Raw genomic sequence first — 20,732 nt, 5'->3', positions numbered from 1 at the left:
ACACCTTCTTCTTCCTTCTATCAGCTCAATCTCTTCCTTTTTCTTTCTTCATTCTCTCCCTTCCCTCCTCTCTCTCTCTGTCCTCCCTTCTTCTGTGCACCAAACAATAGTTTGCTACACATCCTCCCTTAGGCCTGTCATATGCTTCAATCCAGTGTAGCCCGAACTAGGCACCCTTTCCTCCACATGAAGTCTATGAGCTTGTCAGCCTTTGAAGGGCAACCAGAGGCTCTGGGACAGGACTGCAAGGTCTCCACTCCACTCCTAAGGAGGCACATGCTCACAATTGACCCTGGATGTGAACCACACAGTGAGAACTTTCAAAAGCTTTGTGTTGTGGCATCTGTCTTGCCTGACTTCGGTGTAATCAGTGTACTCAGGCCAGACTCTGAAGTCCCAGAACACTGTATTTTACTTTACCTCTGCCCTCATCAGCCAACTCCCTCTAAAACCTGAAGACTTCACCTCTGCAATAACTTTAACTAGCTCCCAGTTTTTCTTCTATTCTAGCTCTAAGCCACACTACGTAATGACTCACCAGCACCTTTGAAACAGCCCCCAAGCAACCTTTACCCCCCTGTCACTACCAACATGCTCCACAGCATTCTCTTGAGCAGCCTTAACCTATCTTTCTGGTCTTACTTCCGCCTCTGGACTCTGCCTTCTGACACTGGAATGTGCTTGTGCCCAGAACTATTCTGACAATTGTCAATACTCTGAAGCCGTTGTGAACCTGGAAACCTGGCTCTCCTTCCATGTTTACCTCAAAGGTCTCTGCTCTCTCAAAGTGCTGCGGATTCCCCAAGTCAGATGAAATCTACCCTTTTCTCATAAAATATCTCTCTTTAGGAGCCTCTCTTATTCTGCCTTGAGTTAAAGTTCCTCTACTTCAACACTAGATGGGCTAGCCTGCAGCTAGGACATTCTTTTTGTTTGTTTGTTTGTTTAAGAACAGGGTTTCTCTGTAGCTTTGGAGCCTAAGCTGGAACTAGTTCTTGTAGACCAGGCTGATCTCGAACTCCCAAAGATTTGCCTGCCTCTGCCTCTCAAGTGCTGGGATTAAAGGCTTGAGCCACTAACGCCCAGCAGCTAGCACATTCTCAGTCAATTATAATGCCATATACTAAATTAAGACAGATCTGATTAATCCTACAGAGTCTGGAAAGAATCAGGAGTAAATCAAATAAAATAACTTATGGAAAGTTCCAAAATCAAGCCAATTCATAATAGAATTCTATGCAAACTTTTCTTAGTGGGATCATTTAGCTTTTACTGATGACTTGGGCTAGTTTATATGCAGAATCAAACCTCAAATTTTGAATACATTCATTTAGTCTAGCCTAAACTAGGCACCCTTATCTCACATGAATTCTACAGGCTTTTCAGCCTTTCAAAGGAAACCAGAGGCTTAGGGGCAACACTCATAAGGAGGAGTTGTAACATATCCAAACTTGACCTGAAATCTACTTATTTTCATATGAGTTCATTACAACCACGGTAATAAGATCATTCCAGGTAATGGTGAATCCTGAGCAAATATATAAGCAATTTTTTGCAAAAGCCCTCACATGTGAGTGTTTCTACTTAAAAGTTTCTGTGAGTTTGGTTAAAGTAATGTGCATGATATCCCAAGATACCATAAAGTAAGATGTTTCAGGGCATGTGCCACACTTTTTACCTTTGTCTGAGACTTTAGGACTAGTAACTGAAGCTCCTCCAAGGCACCAAGGCAGGCTTCCTGGCCTGGCCAGTACATCTACACTCGTGATGTGAAGGCTTGCCATGCTACCCACTCACGCCCTTGCTGTAACTTAGTGGTAAGATTGCCAATGGAAACATTCAAAGCTGAGTATAATGCGTACTTACGCATTAATGTTTTATGACCTTGACTTCATACCTGTGAGTCTGGAAGGCAGGGCCTGAACCAACTTACACTTTAATTTCCTTTGCATTGATATCATTATATACCAGGTGCCCAATAAGTATTTAATGGGTGCACACATTTAAAAACTATTTTAGTTTTCAAAACTACTTACTATTTTAGTCTTTAGTACTACAGATTCTGAAACATATGTTCTTCCTTACAAAAATTCATACAGAGTGCCTATTATTTCTGTCTTTTGTGTGCTTCTTAGAACAGAAGTCTGACATAAAAGATCCTGTTACATCTGAATGTGCGCTCACCTTGTCATCTGCCTTCTCTGATGCTGCAGTCACAGTCACACCAGCAGCCACACCACCACCAGCAGCAGAAGGAACACCTTGTGATTTTGTCTGAGAGCAGAGAAAGAAGAGTAAGTAAGCACTAAAGGACTAAGTAAGCACCTTTGACTATGACCAAGAGCGTGAGTTTCAGATGTCACCAACACCTGACAGTTTGCTTTCATGGAATCACTGTTGAAATAATTTGCTAGCATCTTCTGCATGTAGTGCAATGCTGGGCACAGCACGGGGTGGGCTCAAGAGCCTTCAGTGTCCATTCAGGGTAGACAGATGTGAAAACACCATTGCCCCTGACCAATGAGCTCAGTGTGCTGTGGTGAACTGGAGCTCACAAATGAGCTGTGGTTGCCCCTGTCAGCTGCTCTCATCCAAACTCAGTTCTCCACATAGTCTGACTTCTAAGAGAAGCTACGAGTTGGAATTTTATGTGAAATGTCCTGGTATCTTTTGCCAGTACCTAATTAAAAATAATTTTGAGACTGTTAGAAGTAATTTTCAATAATATTGTTAGCCAAACCAAAACCCCATGTTCTTGTATTTGAATCCTGAATCATATATTTGTGAACTCTGATATCTGACATAAAATGCATTGTAAAGTGGGCCAGCCTAGTATTATCTTCCCAATGCTCTCAATGAAAAACGTTTCATAGATATTTCTTTTTCTAAGGGCAAAGTTTCTCTAACTCAGAATTGATTTCTGAGTTTATGTTTCATGAATTCATGTCTTCCATAAGATGCAAAATAAGCATGAGGACTTCTGTGTAAAGAAACAGAGAGAGTTCCTTGCTCATGTTCTCCCTCCTTTTGCTCTTCATCTGGGCCTTGGGAGGTTAGTCCAGTGCTCCAAAGTGGGTCTCTGTCTCTAACTCCATTCATCGCCAGATGAAGGTTCTATGGTGATATGCAAGATATTCATCAGTGTGGCTATGGGAGAAGACCAGTTAGGCATCCTCTTCTCTGCTGCCCATGGACCTAGCTGGGAACATCCCTTTGGACACCTGGGAACCCCTCTAGAGCCAAGTCTCATGCCAACCCTAAAATGGCTCCCTTAGTTAAGATACCTTCTTCTCTGCTCCCATATCCACCCTCCCTCCATCTCAACCATCCCATTCCCCCAAGCCCTCCCCAATCCTCCTCTTCTCCCTTCTCTCTCCCCATCTCCCCTTTCTCCCAAACCACCCGCACACCCATGTTCCCAACTTTTGCCTGGCGATCTTGTCTACTTCCAATATCCAGGAGGATAAATACATGTATTTCTTTGGATTCACCTTCTTATTTAGCTTCTCTAGGATCACAAACTATAGGCTCAATGTCCTTTGCTTATGGCTAGAATCCACTTATGAGTGAGCACATACCATATTCCTCTTTTTGGGTCTAGGTTATCTCACTCAGTAAAGTGTTTTCTATTTCCATCCATTTGCATACAAAGTCAGGACCGCGAGGGGTGCGTCCACCCACGGAGACGGTGGGGCTGATCTAATGGGAGCTCACCAAGGCCAGCTGGAGTGGGACGGAACGAGCATGTGATCAAATTGGACTCTCTGAATAAGGCTGACCATGACGGCGAACTGAGAAGCCAATGATAATGGCACTGAGTTTTGATTCTACTGCAAGTACTAGCTTTTGGGAGCCTAGTCTGTTTGGATGCACACCTTCCTAGACCTGGATGGAGGGGGGAAGGCCTTGGACTTCCCACAGGGCAGGGCACCCTGACTTCTCTTAGGACTGGAGAGGGATGGTGAGGGAGAGTGGGGGGAGTGGGAGAGAAATGGGAGGATAGGAGGAGGTGGAAAATTTTAATAAATAAATAAATAGATAAATAGATAGATAAATAAATAAATAAATAAAGCAGAGGGAGTCAGTCATGCTGTAATCCCAGATGCTTTGAAGGTTGAGGAGGAAATTTATTTGAGTCCATGGATTCAAGGATAGATTGAGTAAAACACACACATACACACACACACACACACACACACACGAATGAAGGGGGAAGGGGAGAGGGTGAGAGAGACAGACAGAGCGATGGACACAGAAACACATACAGAGAGAGAGAGAGAGAGAGAGAGAGAGAGAGAGAGAGAGAGAGAGAGAGAGAGAGCAAATATGAATGAGATTGCAGGGCACTTGCAATAATTTGCTGACCCAAGTTTAGAGGGGACTAGGAAGCAGCCTTATTTCAAAGCTTTCTGGTTTGGAGACAGAAGAGTCTGCTACTCTGTTGTCATGATGGTCAACATGCACAGAATGAGAAAGTTGTGCAGTGCATTTCTCTAAATCTATCTGCATGCCTTTCTCAGAGCCTCCATAATTCCACATTCCAAAAATTGCATCTGGCAAGACCAAGGCAACAACAGTTCTAAATCATTACAATACCAAGTACATTCAGTTCAACCCCACAGATTCAGTCTGTGATATTAGACACCTTCTTCTCATCTGATCTGGAAATTTCTTTTTCTTTATGAGCATGTTTACTTCCTGTATCTGATGCATGCTTTGGAAAGTTTGAGAGCTGATGATTAACATGATGGTGGTTTAAAACAGTTCAGATATTTTTCTTTATAGAATGAGGGCTGTGCTTTTTGCAGTTTTGTATTGCACAAATATCAATTAGTGTGAGGTAAATACCATTGTAAATTTTTTTAAGACAGGATTTCTATGTGTAGCCTTGGCTGTACTGGAACTAGCTCTGTAGACCAGATTGTCCTCAAACTCACAAAGATCCGTGTACACCACCACCATCATACTTTAGGTACAAAATCTGAAATATTGCAAATCTTCCCAAAACCTTAATTAAGGATCACTGAATATGCCAGGTGATGGTGGCACATGCCTTTAATCCCAGCACTTGGGAAGCAGACACTTGGAGATCTCTATGAGTTCAAGGCCAGCCTGGCCTATAGAGCTAGTTCCATGACAGTCAAGGCTACACAGAAAAACCATATCTCAGAGGGAGTTGGGAACACTGAACATTGCTATGGCCACATGATGGTTCTGGGTCAGCTGAGGAAACAAGCCTGTCTTACAACAGAAACTTATATGCAGGGTCAAGTCTTAGCAAACAGCATTTATCTTTCTCATGAGCCACAGATGGCTGTTAGTTTCAAATAAGTAAAAGCTAAATTAATATGTTAGAATATACTATTTTTATAATTATAAGGTGGCCCACAAATACAATTTGGGCTAACCCACACTGTCCTCAGGAGAAACTCCAGGCATATACTGTAGTCATCAACGACCTGCCAACAGTCTCCATTAGTTACAATCACCAGCAAAGGAAAACCATGTCTTTAAGATGTCTCCAAAGACACATTCCTCCAACCTCTGAGCTGCTTTGAACATCCCCTAAGATTGATCAGTAGTTGTCAGGCAACCTACAATGGCATCAAAAGATTAAGGTGAGCACTAAGTTTGCTGAGCTGAGTTTGCTGTGCTCTTTGCCACCCATTTATTTTGAAAAGTCTCTGTCCATAGGAGATGAAATATAGTCACATCCCCTAAGGGCCAATTCTTTTGACATTTGGTAGAAAAACCACAAGCATTGAAATATGAAATTTTCACCTACTTGCTAAATTCTTCCCCCTAGAATCCCTTATGCAAAGGCTGAAAGTAGGGTTCACTGATAGGCCTTTTACAGCATCAGATAATCCTTCCTTTTCACCGCATGGCCCTATCTATATCTGTGCTTCAAATATTTCACTCAGTTCTCTGCCCTACAGAAAACCTTAGGGTCTTATCTAAGTATTTGCTTAAATAGTTGAAAGAATGAAGTGCAGCACTGCACTGAAGAAAAAGATGTGTTGCTGCTGGTACTCTGGAACCCACATTACTGTGAAGGCAGAAAGACTTTCAGATTGGACAGCCAAGCATCAGGGAAGCAACAATAGCTGTTCGCAGGACAAAGATCCTGAGTGACTCATGACATCTCCACCATCCCAGAGAAGACTGTCAAGGCTCACTCGCAAATGGTCATCCAAAGATCTAGGGACAGGTTCACCACACTGTTCCTATTGTTTTAAGGAACCTATGTCCTTTGTCCTTTTAAAATCATTAGGGTGGGCATGCATGTGAGTATACATGAGTGTGCATGAATATGTGCCTGTTTATGTTATATGTGTATGCATGTGTGTACACAAGTGAATTCATGTCTGTAAGTATGTGTATAGGTGCATGCATGTGCATGAGTATTTGTGTATGTGTGAGTGTGTATATTGGTGTGTGTACATGTATGCTTGCACAAGCATGTGCCAGGGTGGAGTAATAGAAGTTAAAAGGCAACTTTCAGGAATTGGTTTTCTCCTTCAGCTGTCGGTTCTGGGGGTTGAACTCGGGTCCTCAAGCTTGCATAGCAAGCACCTTTACTTCCCAGGCTATTTCCTCTGCTTGACCTTTCCTCCTTCATTACTTTCTTTAAAAAAATATTGACTAAAATCTAGATTTGAATAAAACAACTTGTGAAATACTTTTGTCTATAAATACTGTATATCTTTTTATCATGCATGAAATTAATGTGGTAAATATTTTATATGTATTCTATGGATCTATATTCAGCAGAACAGTCAAAGTTATTTAAATTAGCTGACAAATTCCTTTACCCATATAGGAAACAACTCATTCATTATTATTAAAAAAGGGTCAAAATAATTCACTCACAGACTTAAATTATTTACCTTACTTGATTGTGACTTCTCAGACTCTGTTTTCACAGCCTAAATTTAGAAAAAAATTAAATGGAAAGAGAAGTTAAAAATTACAATGGAGATAGTTTACTAAGATGGTAATAGAGTTTCCTCAACTATGTGTGATTTTGGTATTATTATCAATATAAAATTTATGACGTAAGTTGCTTACACACTTCAGATATTACTAGGCATATGGCAATTAACCCTTTACTTCTTACTCTGTCCATTCATAGAGAATACATAGTTTTACTAATAACATTGTAGTAAACACAGAAGCCAAATAAAATATAAGTCTTCCTTCTTCAAATCCAAGGGCTCTGTACTTCCAAGTTACAAATGTTATTTTTTTTATCATTGAAATACTAGCCATGGATTGGGTTCAAAGTATGAAAGAAAAGGGTGGTGGCACAGAGCAGAGCAGTTATTTTTAGTACAGCATGTGCTAGGTGGGTAAGCCTAGAGGAAGGCTGTGCTGGAGCCTTAGAGAGGACAGTGTATGCTGAGAGGCTGAAGTGACTAGTACACAGAACTGCCAGGCACAGTGAACCAAATCACCTGTTTCCTGTGCCTTTTCTTGTCATGTGGATGTGGTTCTTCCATCTGTTTGCAGATTGGAATGGCCTAATACAAGAGTGATTTCATTTTTATCGGACAATCTACATTAAAGGGCTAATATGTTTCTATCAAGATCCATTCTTCTAGCCTAGCCCATCTCCTACATGAATACATATCTACTTCTACTTGGATTTAGGCACACAAACACCAAGCAACCAAGCAAGTCTTTAAGCTTGTATTATATTTTTTCATGAGGATTTTCATTTACAAAATTAATTTTTAAGATTAAATCTTTGTGTAAAAGCTCTTATAATCTTTTTATATCTTATTTCCCATATTTGTCTATGACAAAAAGTCCCTTGTCATTATCAGCTTTTTAAAATTCTGTCTGTAGTTTTAAAAACAATTTTGTAAATTATGTGTTATATTCCTGAATATAAAATTGTATTCTAAAGTTCTAAGCATGCTTCTAAAGTGCTCTCTAGTACAATGTTTTACAGACTTTTCACTAGCTAAAGCTGAACTCTCCAAATAAACAAAGAGCAAAAGTCTCCATAATTGCATACAATCAACACTGATGGAGGAAAGACAAAAATCAACACAGAACTTGATACATTTCTCTAAATGTTCCAAGGTGATGACCACAAATCAGTCTTAATGCCTTCTGTTAATGTTTTCCCTTTTGGACATTTGAAGTTGTCCACAAAGCTTCAACCAAATTTTATAATTTGAAGACACTAAGTCAAATATTCTTTTAATTTATCATCTCTGGTGCTGTATTGGTTAAGGTACAGTCATCTTCATGAAATGCCTCCCAGTTACACCAGTATTCCTATTGTTTGGAGTAACAAAACAAATCAAAGTTCACTATCAAATGTTTCTAAAGAAATCTGAGGTCCTTTCACACTGTGTCTTTGCTGATAAATTTTTGTTTGTGTTCCTCTGTTTGTGAATCCTCCTTTAGTTTACACAAATGCAATTTATTAAATAATTTACAAAGGAAATAAGCCAGCTAGCATTACCAGAATTTGGATTTATCAATAACTTCAAATTCACAATTTGGTAATCAAGATAGTAGTTGGGAAAACTTTAAACTACAATTAACATTCTGTATTCAGACAAGAAGTTTTTAATATAATATAAATTTAAATCAATAATCGCAAAAATTACATTTGGTAGTAATGGTACCAAACTTAATTCTAATGGGAGAAATAATGCACCAGGGGCTGTCTATCAGCACAGAGGTACCAGGACTTTCCCTAAGTGCAATTACCAGCTCAATTGTAATGTGTCATGACTCTCAGAGACAATATTGTCATTACACCTCTTTCCAGTAAATAATTAAAGCTCTCCAATTCCAGGAAATTCTCAAGAAGGGTGTGTGATAGAGCTGGAGTTGTGTATGCAGTGACAGGGTTGATGGTGGCTACTGGTCAGCTGCAATGCTCACAGCGGGCTGCATGGTGGCTACTGGTCAGCTGCAGTGCTCACAGCGGGCTGCATGGTGGCTACTGGTCAGATGCAGTGCTCACAGCGGGCACTAGCTGTGCCACAGGCACTGTTCACTGCTTGTTTTCTTATACAATTGTCTGAAATGGGTGTTGCTATTCTTTTGGTCCCCGCCCCTTTCCACGCCCACTCCCAGCGACCTCTGGTCTCTTGGAGTCATCCTGAATCTCTTCCCTTTCTCTCTTCTCACTGCCCCCTTTTGCGTGTGCACACACGCCCTCCCTCTCTCTCTCTCTCTCCCCCTCCCTCCCTCTCTCTCTCTTGCTCTCTCTCTCTCTTTCTCTATCTCTCTATCTTTCTCCCTTTTTTCCTCCCTCCCTTGACCCGCACTGTGGAGCACCCCCCTTCCCTTAATAAACAATCCTCCCACGCACGTGGTCGCGTCCTGGGTCTCCCTTCCTCCGGCTCCGCGATACACCCCACGCCGCAAAAGAAGAACATCAGGTGTTATATCATTTTTATTCACATTGTACAGATAAGGAAACTGAAGCTTCCAAAGAAGGGCTGTCCAGTACTACAGCTGGTAAAGAAATAGCATTCTTAGAGATGTAGTTTGGCTCCAGTGTCCTTGATGCATATATTCTCAGGAATTGCATCATGACTACAATCAATGGTATGAAAACCAATCTAATATTCCAGGAACAAAAATACAGAACACATATTATATGTCTAGACAGTTCTTTATACATAGTTTTTCCTATTTGAAAAGTGTAAATAGGATAAGGTTCTGTAATTGCTACTTCAATGAATTAGCATCTTTTCAGTAAAAGCTCAAAGTATTTGTGGATGTGAACTTTTGAAGCTCAAAGTCCTGACATCTCCAAGAGGAGGCTACTACAGTCGTCACTGTGTTATCACGAGAAACAGAAGAAGCAATGAAGATACAATGACTGTGAGCTGTGTGACTGACACACTCCAAGGAACAAAAATAGAGGCCAAAAATTGTCTAAATCAGACAACGTTAAGGCTTTATTACGTGTCTCATTCTTTGTCCCTTTTCTTCCATCTCCCATATTTCTTCCCCCTTCAAAGGTTTTGTCTGTTTGTTTTGACTGCCAGGAATTCTCATGATAAATGATTTGTGATACCCAAGGATTGTTGATACTTGCTCTGGAAACCATGGCACATGGAAATAAACACTGTCCCTCAGGTAAAACACAGGATCATCCTTGGGCAACAGCTACATGAACCAAAAACATAGAAACAGCCCAAATATCTGAGTATCCTAGCCCTTGATATCAAACCCAATGGGGTTTTACTTTGCATTTTGGTTTGTATGTATCCCTTCTTTAGTCTTTCAAAGTTAAAATAGGTTGAGGCACCTAGAGACATCCCTCAAAGGTAGAGTATTTAGTTGTTTGCACACATGAAGTCTCAAGGTCTTGTGTTTAATTCCCAGTACTAGAAATCTATATATGTATATTTATACATATGATTTTAAAAATAATTTAACAAAAGGCAACTAATTGGTTACTAATCGTATAGTTAATATTTTTACATAATTAAGAAATTAGTATGAAGGTAATATAAATATAAAATTTAAGTTAACCTTTATAAAGCTTAGGCAAAAGGACACTCCCAGATATTTTCACTGTTCTAATTCAAGATAAGCCAAGAGGATCCCTGGTAGGAACTTATGCTGCCACTTCCCCTGGACAGGAAACTGCTGAGACAGCACAGAGACGGGGACACTGGCAGCACACAGAAGCTGAGAACTGTAGATAAAGCAATTTGATAATAATAGAGCTGGGAGTTCTTAAAACAGTCAAGTAATGGAATACACAAAGAGGTTGAGAACATTTTACAAATGTCTCTTCTTTTTTATTTCTACTCTGAAACAGTTCTAAGAAACAGCTTGAATAATCGTGACTAGGTAGAGATAGATGCTAAGGCAGCTTCAGTCGTCTATCAGAACTGGGGTCACCTGTGTAGCAATGACACCTCTTTTATTGGTTTGAAATTCTGAGGGATACATATGAAAATAAATACCCACAGGGCTCTATCAGGCACAAGACCAGAACGCATCTCAAACAACCAAACTCTTCCCCTTTGCTTCTGTGGTCACTTAGGTCACTTAGTATAAGTTTGTTCAATTCTAAATGTCTACCAAAAATATTACTACTGTTATCAGGAAGCTACACTCCCTATTTCCTCAGTTCCAGAGGAATGTATGCAGAGAGATTATCTCTTTTCTTTTCAAAACTGTAATCAAGGGGGGAATTCCAGCCATGACACTTTTGAAATACTCTGAAACAACAGACACCTCTTCGATAGAAATTCTCTTAGAGAAGAATTTGCACAAGCTTCCAAATCAGGAAGAAGATGCTGACTTCCATTATGTGAGCGTCCTAAGATAAGGAACCCATCTGTCAACAAGCATATTGCTCATGATAAACTTAAAGTGGCATTCACTCAGGTTGCCCTTCAATGGTTCTTTACCTTAGCTTCTGTGGCACTCATACTGGGAAACTTGCTGGTTGCAGCCGAGGAAGCTGGCACCTAGAAAGGAAACAAAAAGTCAGACTTGCCATGATGCCCAGTGTACTGGGTGGTTTTGTGTGTTAACTTGACCCAAGCTAGAGTCATCAAAGGAAGGAGCCTCAGCTGAGGATCCTGAGATCAAGCTGCAAGGCATTTTCTCATCTAGTGATCAACGGGGGAGTGCCCATTGTGGGTGGTGCCTTCCTTGGGCTGCTAGTCCTGGATTCTGTAAGAAGGTAGGCTGAGCAAGCCATGGAACACGCAAGTAAGCATCTCCCCTCTGTGACCTCTGCATCAGTTCCTGCTTCTAGATCCTGCCCTGTTTGCATTCCTGTCCTGACTTCCTTCAGTGATGAACAGCAAATGCTGAAGCCTAAGCTTAATAAACAAACCATTACCTCCCCAACTTGCTTTTGGTATTGGTTGCAAGAAAACCCTACCTAAGACACCCACTTTAAATTATCCTCAGCTTTTCTTCTCCACACTTCCCTTAACTTTCCACCTTGATTTCACCTAGCTTGTAGTACCATGTTCACAAATTCCAATAGGTATTGCCGGCCAACGTCTGTGACCAGATCAAATGGGCTCAGATGTAGAGTCTGTAATACGCTACATAATATTAACCAGTTACTTAAAGATTCTGATCTTTAGTTTCCACGCACAACTTTTCTTCAATAGATAACAATTACCTTACAAGTTTATATACATAACTGTTTGGTAATCTTTCTTATACCTGTTAATATTATTTTTAAAAAGAACGAGCACTTTGACACTTGTTAGAGCTCTTTTTAAACCCTGTTTAAATCCTAGCTAGCTGTTATTTACTAGCATTGTGACTTTAAGCCTCCATTTTTCATGTATGTAAAGTGGGTTTGAGTGTCTATTTTGCAAGTTTTATAAGTATTTGCAATAACTGTGGAATAACATTATAAATGATAACAAAATTACTAGCACATTATTTCTAATAGGGACATAGTTTGAGTGTGAAAGAAGCTCCATGAGTATTTAAATACTTGGTCTCCAACTAGTGCTTTTTTGAGAGAACTTTTAGAAATAGAGCCTAGTTGGAGATAGTGGGCCATTAGGATGGCATGGTTAGGGGATGGACTGTATCCATGAAACTATGAGCTAAAATAAACCCTGCTTTCTTTATAAAAATTCTTTCAGGTATTATATCATAGCTACCAGTAACTTATCATCCATCCATTCATCTATCTATTCATCTATCCAGTCATCCATTTATCATCTATCTATCTATAATCTATCTCTACATTAAAAAAATAGAAGAAACAAATATATAACATGAATAACAATTGTCCTTGTACTGCTATATAAGAAAAAAAGATGGGAGACGGGGGGGGATAGAAAGAATGTTGCTGTCTCATATTGGCTCCTCTGAGCATAAGACTTAATAAATGGCCCTCCTTTGGAATGCATGGGGGAGGTGGAGTCCTGCATGTGAATCACCCAAGCAGTGGGTGGCGCCTGAGCATGTCAATGCATGCATGGTATTGAGTACTGTTCCATTACTTAGCTTGTAACATCGTGATAGTATTAAAAATAGGCATTTATCATTCAAGTTCACTTAAATCTCTTCACATTTGAATTCATTAGAATTTGCAGCTCAAAGATTCCATCTGGAACAAGCTGCCTAAGCAAGCCACTGTTAGTAAATAGTTGTGACTGTCAGGAAGTTGGGAACACTCTATAATGTGGGCCTCCACTCTGTCTCCAGTGCCTGGCCCTGAGCCACTTTGGAAGCTATAACAAAGCAGCAAAAACCTGTTACTGCTCTTTTCCCACTCACATTCCCGTTCAAGGGGATGATAGGAACACTCTGTTACTACCTGATGACCATGACCAAAATCACTTACCCCAGACCTCAACTAATACTACAGTCAAACTACGGTGACTTACAGATAGAAGACCACAGTTTTAGCACACTGACTTTTGAAACAAATTCATACAAACTTACTTATTTCTAAGCATTCTTAGGCAGGAATCAGGTGTGCCTCTCAACAGCATGCACATGCACACACACACACACACACACACACACACACACACACACACAAGCACTGTAATAACCTCTTTCACATTCTCTTTGGGATAAAAAACTAGAACATCTACAAAGATAGATTTTTCTTATAGTTAAATTAGTTGAGAAATATTTTTTATTGAGAGTATAATTTGTTGGGAAATAAAGTGCTCATACGGAGATAATTCTACCTTTACAGTGTGATGGTAGAAATGTATAAATCTCTAATCAAATTCAGTAAGTTCACAATCGTGCAATCACCAGTAGCAGAAACAAATTCTGTAAATAAAAATGCTTTTTATGGTGAAAATCTTTATGCAAAAATTAAATTTTAAAAGAGTTTTATCACTTATTTTATTTGTCTGAGTATTTACCTTCATGTCAGTATATGTATTATGTGTATGTCTGGTGTCCAGTGGGCAGTCAGAAAAGAATATCGTGTTCCCTGGAAACTAGAATTATAGATGTTGTTAACCACCAAGGGTGTGCTTAAAAGTGAACCAGGATATTCTGCAAGAGTACTTGATGTGGGATTCCCCTCTGTAGGCTTTGAATACATTAATAAAGAACTGCTTTGGACCTATGGCAGGGCAGAACTATAGCAGGGAAAACTAAACTGAATGTTGGGAGAAGGAAGGCACAGTTTAAAGAGAAGCCATGGAGCTGCCCATGAAGACAGACACGCTAAAACTTTGCTAGTCAGCCATGACCTCATGGTGATGCACAAATTAACGTGGATGGGTTAAAATAAGATGTAAGAGTTAGCCAATAAGAAGCTAGAGCTAATGGGCCAAGCAGTGTTTTAAATAATACAGTTTCTGTGTGATTATTTTGGGAGTCTGGACAGCCAGGATATGAACAAGCAGCCTTCCTACCACAAATATCAAGTACTGTTATTCATAGAACAATCCTTCCAGCCCATCTTAAACATATAAATTTATTAAAATGTTTATAAGATCATATATCTCCCAATTATCCCTGCCCGACTACTATTCCATTAAATAATCCCTGAAAGTTTGCCTCATGTCCAATAATGCAGACATTGAATGGCACACCAAGAATAATAAAACCTCTCCATATAGCACCTATAACTAAGCATGGTCATAATGGACTTGGTCAATTAGCTCCACCTAATTGACCAATTTCTAATGCTTAGAAATCTCAGCATGGAGATTTCTAAGGAAGCTCTACATTAAGACATGTCAAGTTTTCTAAAACTGAAATATGGATGCTGATTCTTGGCAACTGGGGGCAAGGGAAATGACCCTACCTCATTATTGACCCCAACAACTCTGGGTTATTGTGTGTTGTTCACCTCTTATATTAGAAGTGAAGGTAAAGAATGTTTAATGTTTATTATCTCATGTAAAGGACTGAATATGCCTTCATTTTGTACCATTTGAATTGCTAAAATGAATGTAAATATTAATTTTGAATAAAAAGTTATGAAAAGTTAACTCTTAGATCTTTAAAGGGTATGAACCTTAGCAATGACCTTGTTAAAGACTAACATATAGACTTTAAACAGATGAGAAAATGGAATCCCTTGTCCAGGGTTTACCACAGTTTACTGGCTCCTTCAGTTTATGTGGAACACAGTGTGTACCTCTGTTAAGTTCTGGGGATACTGTGGTGAGATCAACAGATATGCCTTTATGAAAGGTAGAGCCTATCCAGGGTTGACAAGAGTTAAACAATCACTTTGCAAGTCAGAGTCTCATGAAAACCCAACTATGGAACCATAACAGAGGATAGCTGAGACAGGTGATTCTGAAGGTATGACAGAGGGCAAGGCGGGGGGGGGGGCACAAAGACAAAGGCCAGTGTTATGGTTTGAATAGTTATGGCCTCTATAGACTCATGGGTTTTAATGTTTGACCCATAGGGAGTGGCACTATTAGGAGGAATGGCCTTGCTGGAATGGGTGTGACCTTGTTGGAGGAAGTGTGCCACTTATATGCTCAAGCTACTCCCAGTACAGTCGTTTCTGCTGCCTATGGATCAAGTTGTCAAACTCTCAGGTCCTTCTCCAGCATCATATTTGCCTGCATGCCACTGTGATAATAATGGACTGAACCTCTGTAAGCCATCAAATTAAATGTTTTCCTTTATGAGAGTTGCTGTGATCTTGATGCTTCTTCACCACAATAGAAACTCAAACTAAGATGCCCAGGGAGATGATCCATAAGTAAGGCATGCATAATTGTGTATGCCAGAACCAACGTGAAGTTCATCTGTGTCCATGTACTGTAATGCCTAGAACTCATTGGTCCTAGAAATGTCAAGGGCTGCAGTTTTCAAGTATTCCTATACACTGAAATGCTCCAGGGGACTAGCACTGCAGGTCAGACCAGAGTGCAGTTGAAACAATACTTGCCCTTTCAAATATCCAAGGAAATTTCTTAGTATCCAGAGTAGTACTGATTCTATAATGTGAGAAAAGGCAGAGTCAGACTAACAAGCATCAGAGAAATGACCTGATAAAAGTAATTCACCATCCTCCGGTTTAAGAGCCATTATTTAAAAAGCACTGCCCCAGGAGTTGAGACTACACAATTAGACATTACCATGGCCTCAAGGAGTTAAGTACAATGAAGTAAAAGGTTACCCAGCAGGCATTCAAACTCAAGCTCCTTATGAGGCTGCCTGAGAAGAGAGGACCATTTGTAAAGGTTGAGTAGATTTTGGTTCTGAGAGCCCCCAAAGGTTCTGATAAATGGAAAAAGGTGGGGTATTAGGGCTTCTGATGAAGTGATAGACTTCTGTTATGATCCTTTATCCATTCTGTTGATGCTAATTCCAGTTAAAAGAAAAATTATTCCCTCAGTTTCTTACTCTCTGGTTGCAGAACAGAAACCCTAACTTAATGTTTGTCTGCCAGAGGCATTTGGCTTCTTTTCAGGCATGCTCACATCTTTTGTGATTCTCACGGCCTCTGCTGAAGCTAGCTGGCCTCACTTCAATCTCTCCTCATCTCAACCTGCTGGTTCAATTCAGAAAAGGCAGAGTGGAGCATCAGATGTATTTGATTTTATTCTTGTAAGTTAGACCTTGCTTTTTTTCCCAAACCTTGTCATTACCCCTGCCTCTGGTCTTTCATATTCATGGACCTGCCTTTGTTCAAGGTTACCAAAAACATCAGGCCCTATGCCTGTGCTCTTCTTTCCACTGGCTGCTTTGACTTTGGGAGTCTTGGCTTCTGATCTACTTCCTTCTGGAAGCTTCTTCCACCTACTACTTACTACTCACTCATAATCCTATCATTCACTATGACTTTTAAAATGTTGCTTTCTCAGAATATTGAAGTCTTTATAGTTTAAAGTATCTTCCATTGTATGAGCAATTCACTTTATTTTACCAATAAATATCTAGTGGCAATAACTGCTTTGCCACTAACTACTTTAAAAAGAGGAAACCGAGAAAGACTCAGGTTAATATCCTTGCTTTGTAACTTATTCACCCCAATTATTGAACTCTTTGGGGTCTAAATTTCAACATCTGTAAAATGGGCATAGCACCCATTGGCTTTGGCCTTGTAAGGAATTTATCTCACTTAGAATATCCTGTATTAGCAGTGTTGGCTGTCAACCTCCCACCACCATTTCGGTTTTTTTTTTTTTCATTTCACACACTTTTGGTCTAGTTACCAACACCAACAGTTAGATTATACCAAGGTTCTTCTAATAGTTTCTGGGCTTTGTTCTCTCCCACTGGCATCCATTTCAATTTATCTCTCAAATCCTTTTGATCTATAGCTGCTTAACTAATGTTTCCAAAATGAATATGACATCTTATTTCCACACTAATAATATCAATAATCTTCTGTGTTGGATATAGTGCAGTGCTTTCTGTCTTTAAAAAAATCTTCATTATTTGATCTGTTTAGTCAACTCATTTATTCTCTTATTCTCTTTATTCTCTTAGGCTCCCTACCCTATATTGCTTTCCACCAGGATGAAGTCTCTGTCATCTCATCAGAACCTTAGCAAGTAGTCCTGTGCTCTAATTCACAGTGCAAAGGAGGAAATCCAGCCTCAGGACTGCTTGATGGGATACATCTGACAGTTCAGTGAATGTACAAACTCAGGACAGTTATTTAGCCACTCTATGCCTCAGTTTTCTCAGAGGCAAAATGAGAATAGCTATAATTTTTCCTTAGTTAAAGCATTTTCATTTTTTTTTTTTCTTTTTTTTTTTGGTTTTTCGAGACAGGGTTTCTCTGCAGCTTTTTTAGAGCCTGTCCTGGAACTTAACTGTTTTAAAGGTAAGCTAATACATATGAACAGATGACTGGTGAACAGCAACTGCCGTAAAACATCACCTATTGTCAAAGCTTCAGCATCATGCTGCTCCCACCTCTGACCTCTGACCTCTTCACCATGCCATCCCCCCAAACCCTAGGAAACCTTTCACAATTGTTTAAGATATGATCCATAAATTTCGTACTTCTCATTTGTAGGTGTAATCATATATTCGTGGTATAACTCAGTTCTTAAGGGTCATGATTTATCAGTGAAGCTATGGGCCTATAAAGAAATAAGGTATCCCAGTCTCTCCAGCGCCTATGCGCTGAGTATATTACAGCAAAAAGGAGCTCAAAAATCACAAGTTGATTGAAATCTTGATTCCGTTTTTAGCTTTCAAATAATAAACTATAGTTTTAATACCTGTTCTTTTTTTTTTAATTTTGGCCTAGAACCAATTGTATGCCACAAGAGTTAAGTTTCAGTCTTGGTGGCTTCTTTGTGCCCTTACAGGATGTTAATTAACCCTAATATCTCCTGACTGCAAGACTAGGTGCTCTATGAGGTTATTATAAAATCCATTTATATACCCTAAAGCAAAGGGCAAAATTGGAACAAAATACAAAACTAATACTAACCATTGTCTAAATTTAATAAAGGCTCACAAATCAACACTGATTTTTAACTTCTAAAATTAGGACTACTAGATGTACAAGAGAGAAGGAAATTTATTTCTGATTCACAAACTAAGTTTTTGTTTAATAACACACTTCAAATAACGTAGAAGAAATGAAAGATGTAACTACAAGATCTCTGAAATAAAGAATATGCACCCCACAAGGCAGCAGCCAGACCTATCCCAGGTGCTCTGCACCCTGCCAGTTTCCAAAGCTGACTATACAGAAGTGGCTCAATGTGTATTTGTATGGATTTTGCACAACAATAAACACAACTTATTAGAATACAGTCCAAATGCAGCATCGTGTGAACTTTACTGCATGATCACCAGAAAATTCACATAGAGACTAGAAGAGAAAAATAGTAAAGATAAAACATTCTGTGAACGTTTCGCCATTTACATGACTACGTTCACTAATTAGTTGTTGAGGATCTTAGAAAAAGGAGATCCAGACAGTCAAGCCCCCAAGCCTCTTTTTTTTACAGGACAACTGTAAGAAACAATAAGTAAATGCCTTATTCCCTAGCAAGTGCATTCCTAGAGAAAGCTACACTCTCTACAAACAGCAATAATGCACCCAGTGAATACAAGTTTACATGTTTCCTCCTTAATAGTGGGTTATTCACTTCAGAAAATGAATATACAGACATTCTGATTTCTTTACTGTGTGTCATGCTGTCATATCATAGCATATATTTGTGTACCTTTAACTATAAAATAAAACTGTGCTTTTAATAAGAACTGCAATTTCTTGTGAGGGTCATCTAAATGAACATAGAGGTTACAAAAAATGCCAAGAGTAAGAGATTTCTAAACATGAAATTACCAAAGAATAATTCAAATTCAGTAAGAATAATTGTGAGCTCTAGAATATTAAGATGAGGTTTGGGGGCATTCTTCAAGCTGTGAGGTGTGAATAGCTCCAGAAAGACCCACTGACAATCGTTGGCAGGACCCTCCTGAGTGAATGTCGGTGCAGCTCTGCCTGAGTTTTAGGCCTTCTTGGAGTTGAAGATGTCATCTTGCAGCTTCCTGCTTCTGTTTCCATGCCTGGCACCTGCTGCCATGCCACCAAGCTATAATGAACTCCTATTTCACTGGAACCGTAAGCACAAACAGACGTTCTTCCTTTACAAAGAAGAATTGTGAAGTGCCCATCCATGTCACATGATGGGACTTTACTGTGGCCTTGATTCTGAACATACAACATAGCCAAAGTGCACTGTGCACGAGATCACATCATTCAATGCCGATAAATTCTTCCAGAAGAACCTCAGCTGAGACTGTCGGCTACCATTATGAATTACAGAGATTTTACTGTACATATGATTCCTGATTTTAAAACACATAATGATTTAACTGAAGAAAACAAAGACTTTCAATATTTTCTTCTTATCATTCCTTAACAAGTAAGTATGAAATTAGTTTGAATTGTGTTATAATAATATGTTTGGTTTTGAAAAACTGCTCTTTGAATTGTTGACTTGAGTTTCACAAAAATACAATTAAGTGAATTTTTGCTTGGGAATAGGAGAGTGTTTTCAATAATTTTTGAAATAGTCCTACACATCCTTCTGCTATTTTGTACTATGTATTTATGGAAATAGCATTTCAGCTCTGAAAATTATAAAATCAAAACAAACATTGACCAGCTCCAGACTACACTGAAGATGCTGTATGTTTTTCAGTATCAAGTGTTCAATCAGGACTGAATTCTTAATATAAAAATAAATAAGCAAATCCATCTTATCAATCTGTATTTTGACTTTTACCTTTAATGGCAAAATTATGTACATAGTAAATAATTGTTTCAAAATAAAATTTCTTTATGATTTATTATCAATAAATGTTCAAGTTGTGTACCTATTTTATATACCTGCAATCTATTGTTATTTAAAATTTCTTGTGATAAAAGGAGTTATGGGTGGAAAGGTTTAAGAAGCTCTGATTAACAACATATAGTATTTAATATAATGAAATATAAATCTTATAACAAATAAGCAAATGGTCATTTATAAATGAAGTTGGGCTATCTCAGGAAAAACACAACAGTGTGCTAGTAGGTCATTTATATATCAGAGTATAGTAGACTGATCATGAAAACACCTATTATAGAATTAAACATCATAGGTGGTCAGCAGAGGCAGTCTGCATTTCTCAAGATGTGTCCAAAAGATGATTAGGGAAGCCTTCACAGAGGAAGGAGATACTATTCATTGCATATTTAGTCAGTATAACCTACAGGTAGGTGTGGAGCTACAGACTCTTTCCCTTGTTATGAACTGGATCAAATGCTTCTCATACCTGATTTCAGGGTACCTCAA

The 20,732-nt window shown here is 39.1% G+C and overlaps 1 protein-coding gene across 14 annotated transcripts in view; it reads right to left on the bottom strand.

The window, feature by feature from the left end:
* Positions 1–20,732, bottom strand: part of Cast (calpastatin) — a 128,358-nt gene that overhangs the window by 54,554 nt on the left and 53,072 nt on the right. For 6 of the 14 annotated variants that reach the window (XM_038321805.2, XM_038321807.2, XM_038321802.2 and 3 more), the window contains 4 exons: positions 11,406–11,465; positions 7,458–7,523; positions 6,891–6,929; positions 2,185–2,274 (listed from right to left, as the gene is read on the bottom strand). In XM_038321805.2, the coding sequence (XP_038177733.1) occupies positions 2,185–2,274; positions 6,891–6,929; positions 7,458–7,523; positions 11,406–11,465 (255 nt within the window). The remainder of the gene's footprint in view (positions 1–2,184; positions 2,275–6,890; positions 6,930–7,457; positions 7,524–11,405; positions 11,466–20,732) is intronic. The other 8 variants (XM_038321808.2, XM_038321801.2, XM_038321804.2 and 5 more) reach the window with 2 other exon arrangements.

Source organism: Arvicola amphibius, chromosome 3, assembly GCF_903992535.2.
Source record: "Arvicola amphibius chromosome 3, mArvAmp1.2, whole genome shotgun sequence".
NCBI lineage: Eukaryota > Metazoa > Chordata > Mammalia > Rodentia > Cricetidae > Arvicola > Arvicola amphibius.
Note: the sequence above shows the minus strand (reverse complement) of the source record. Positions and strands in the feature narration are given on the sequence as shown.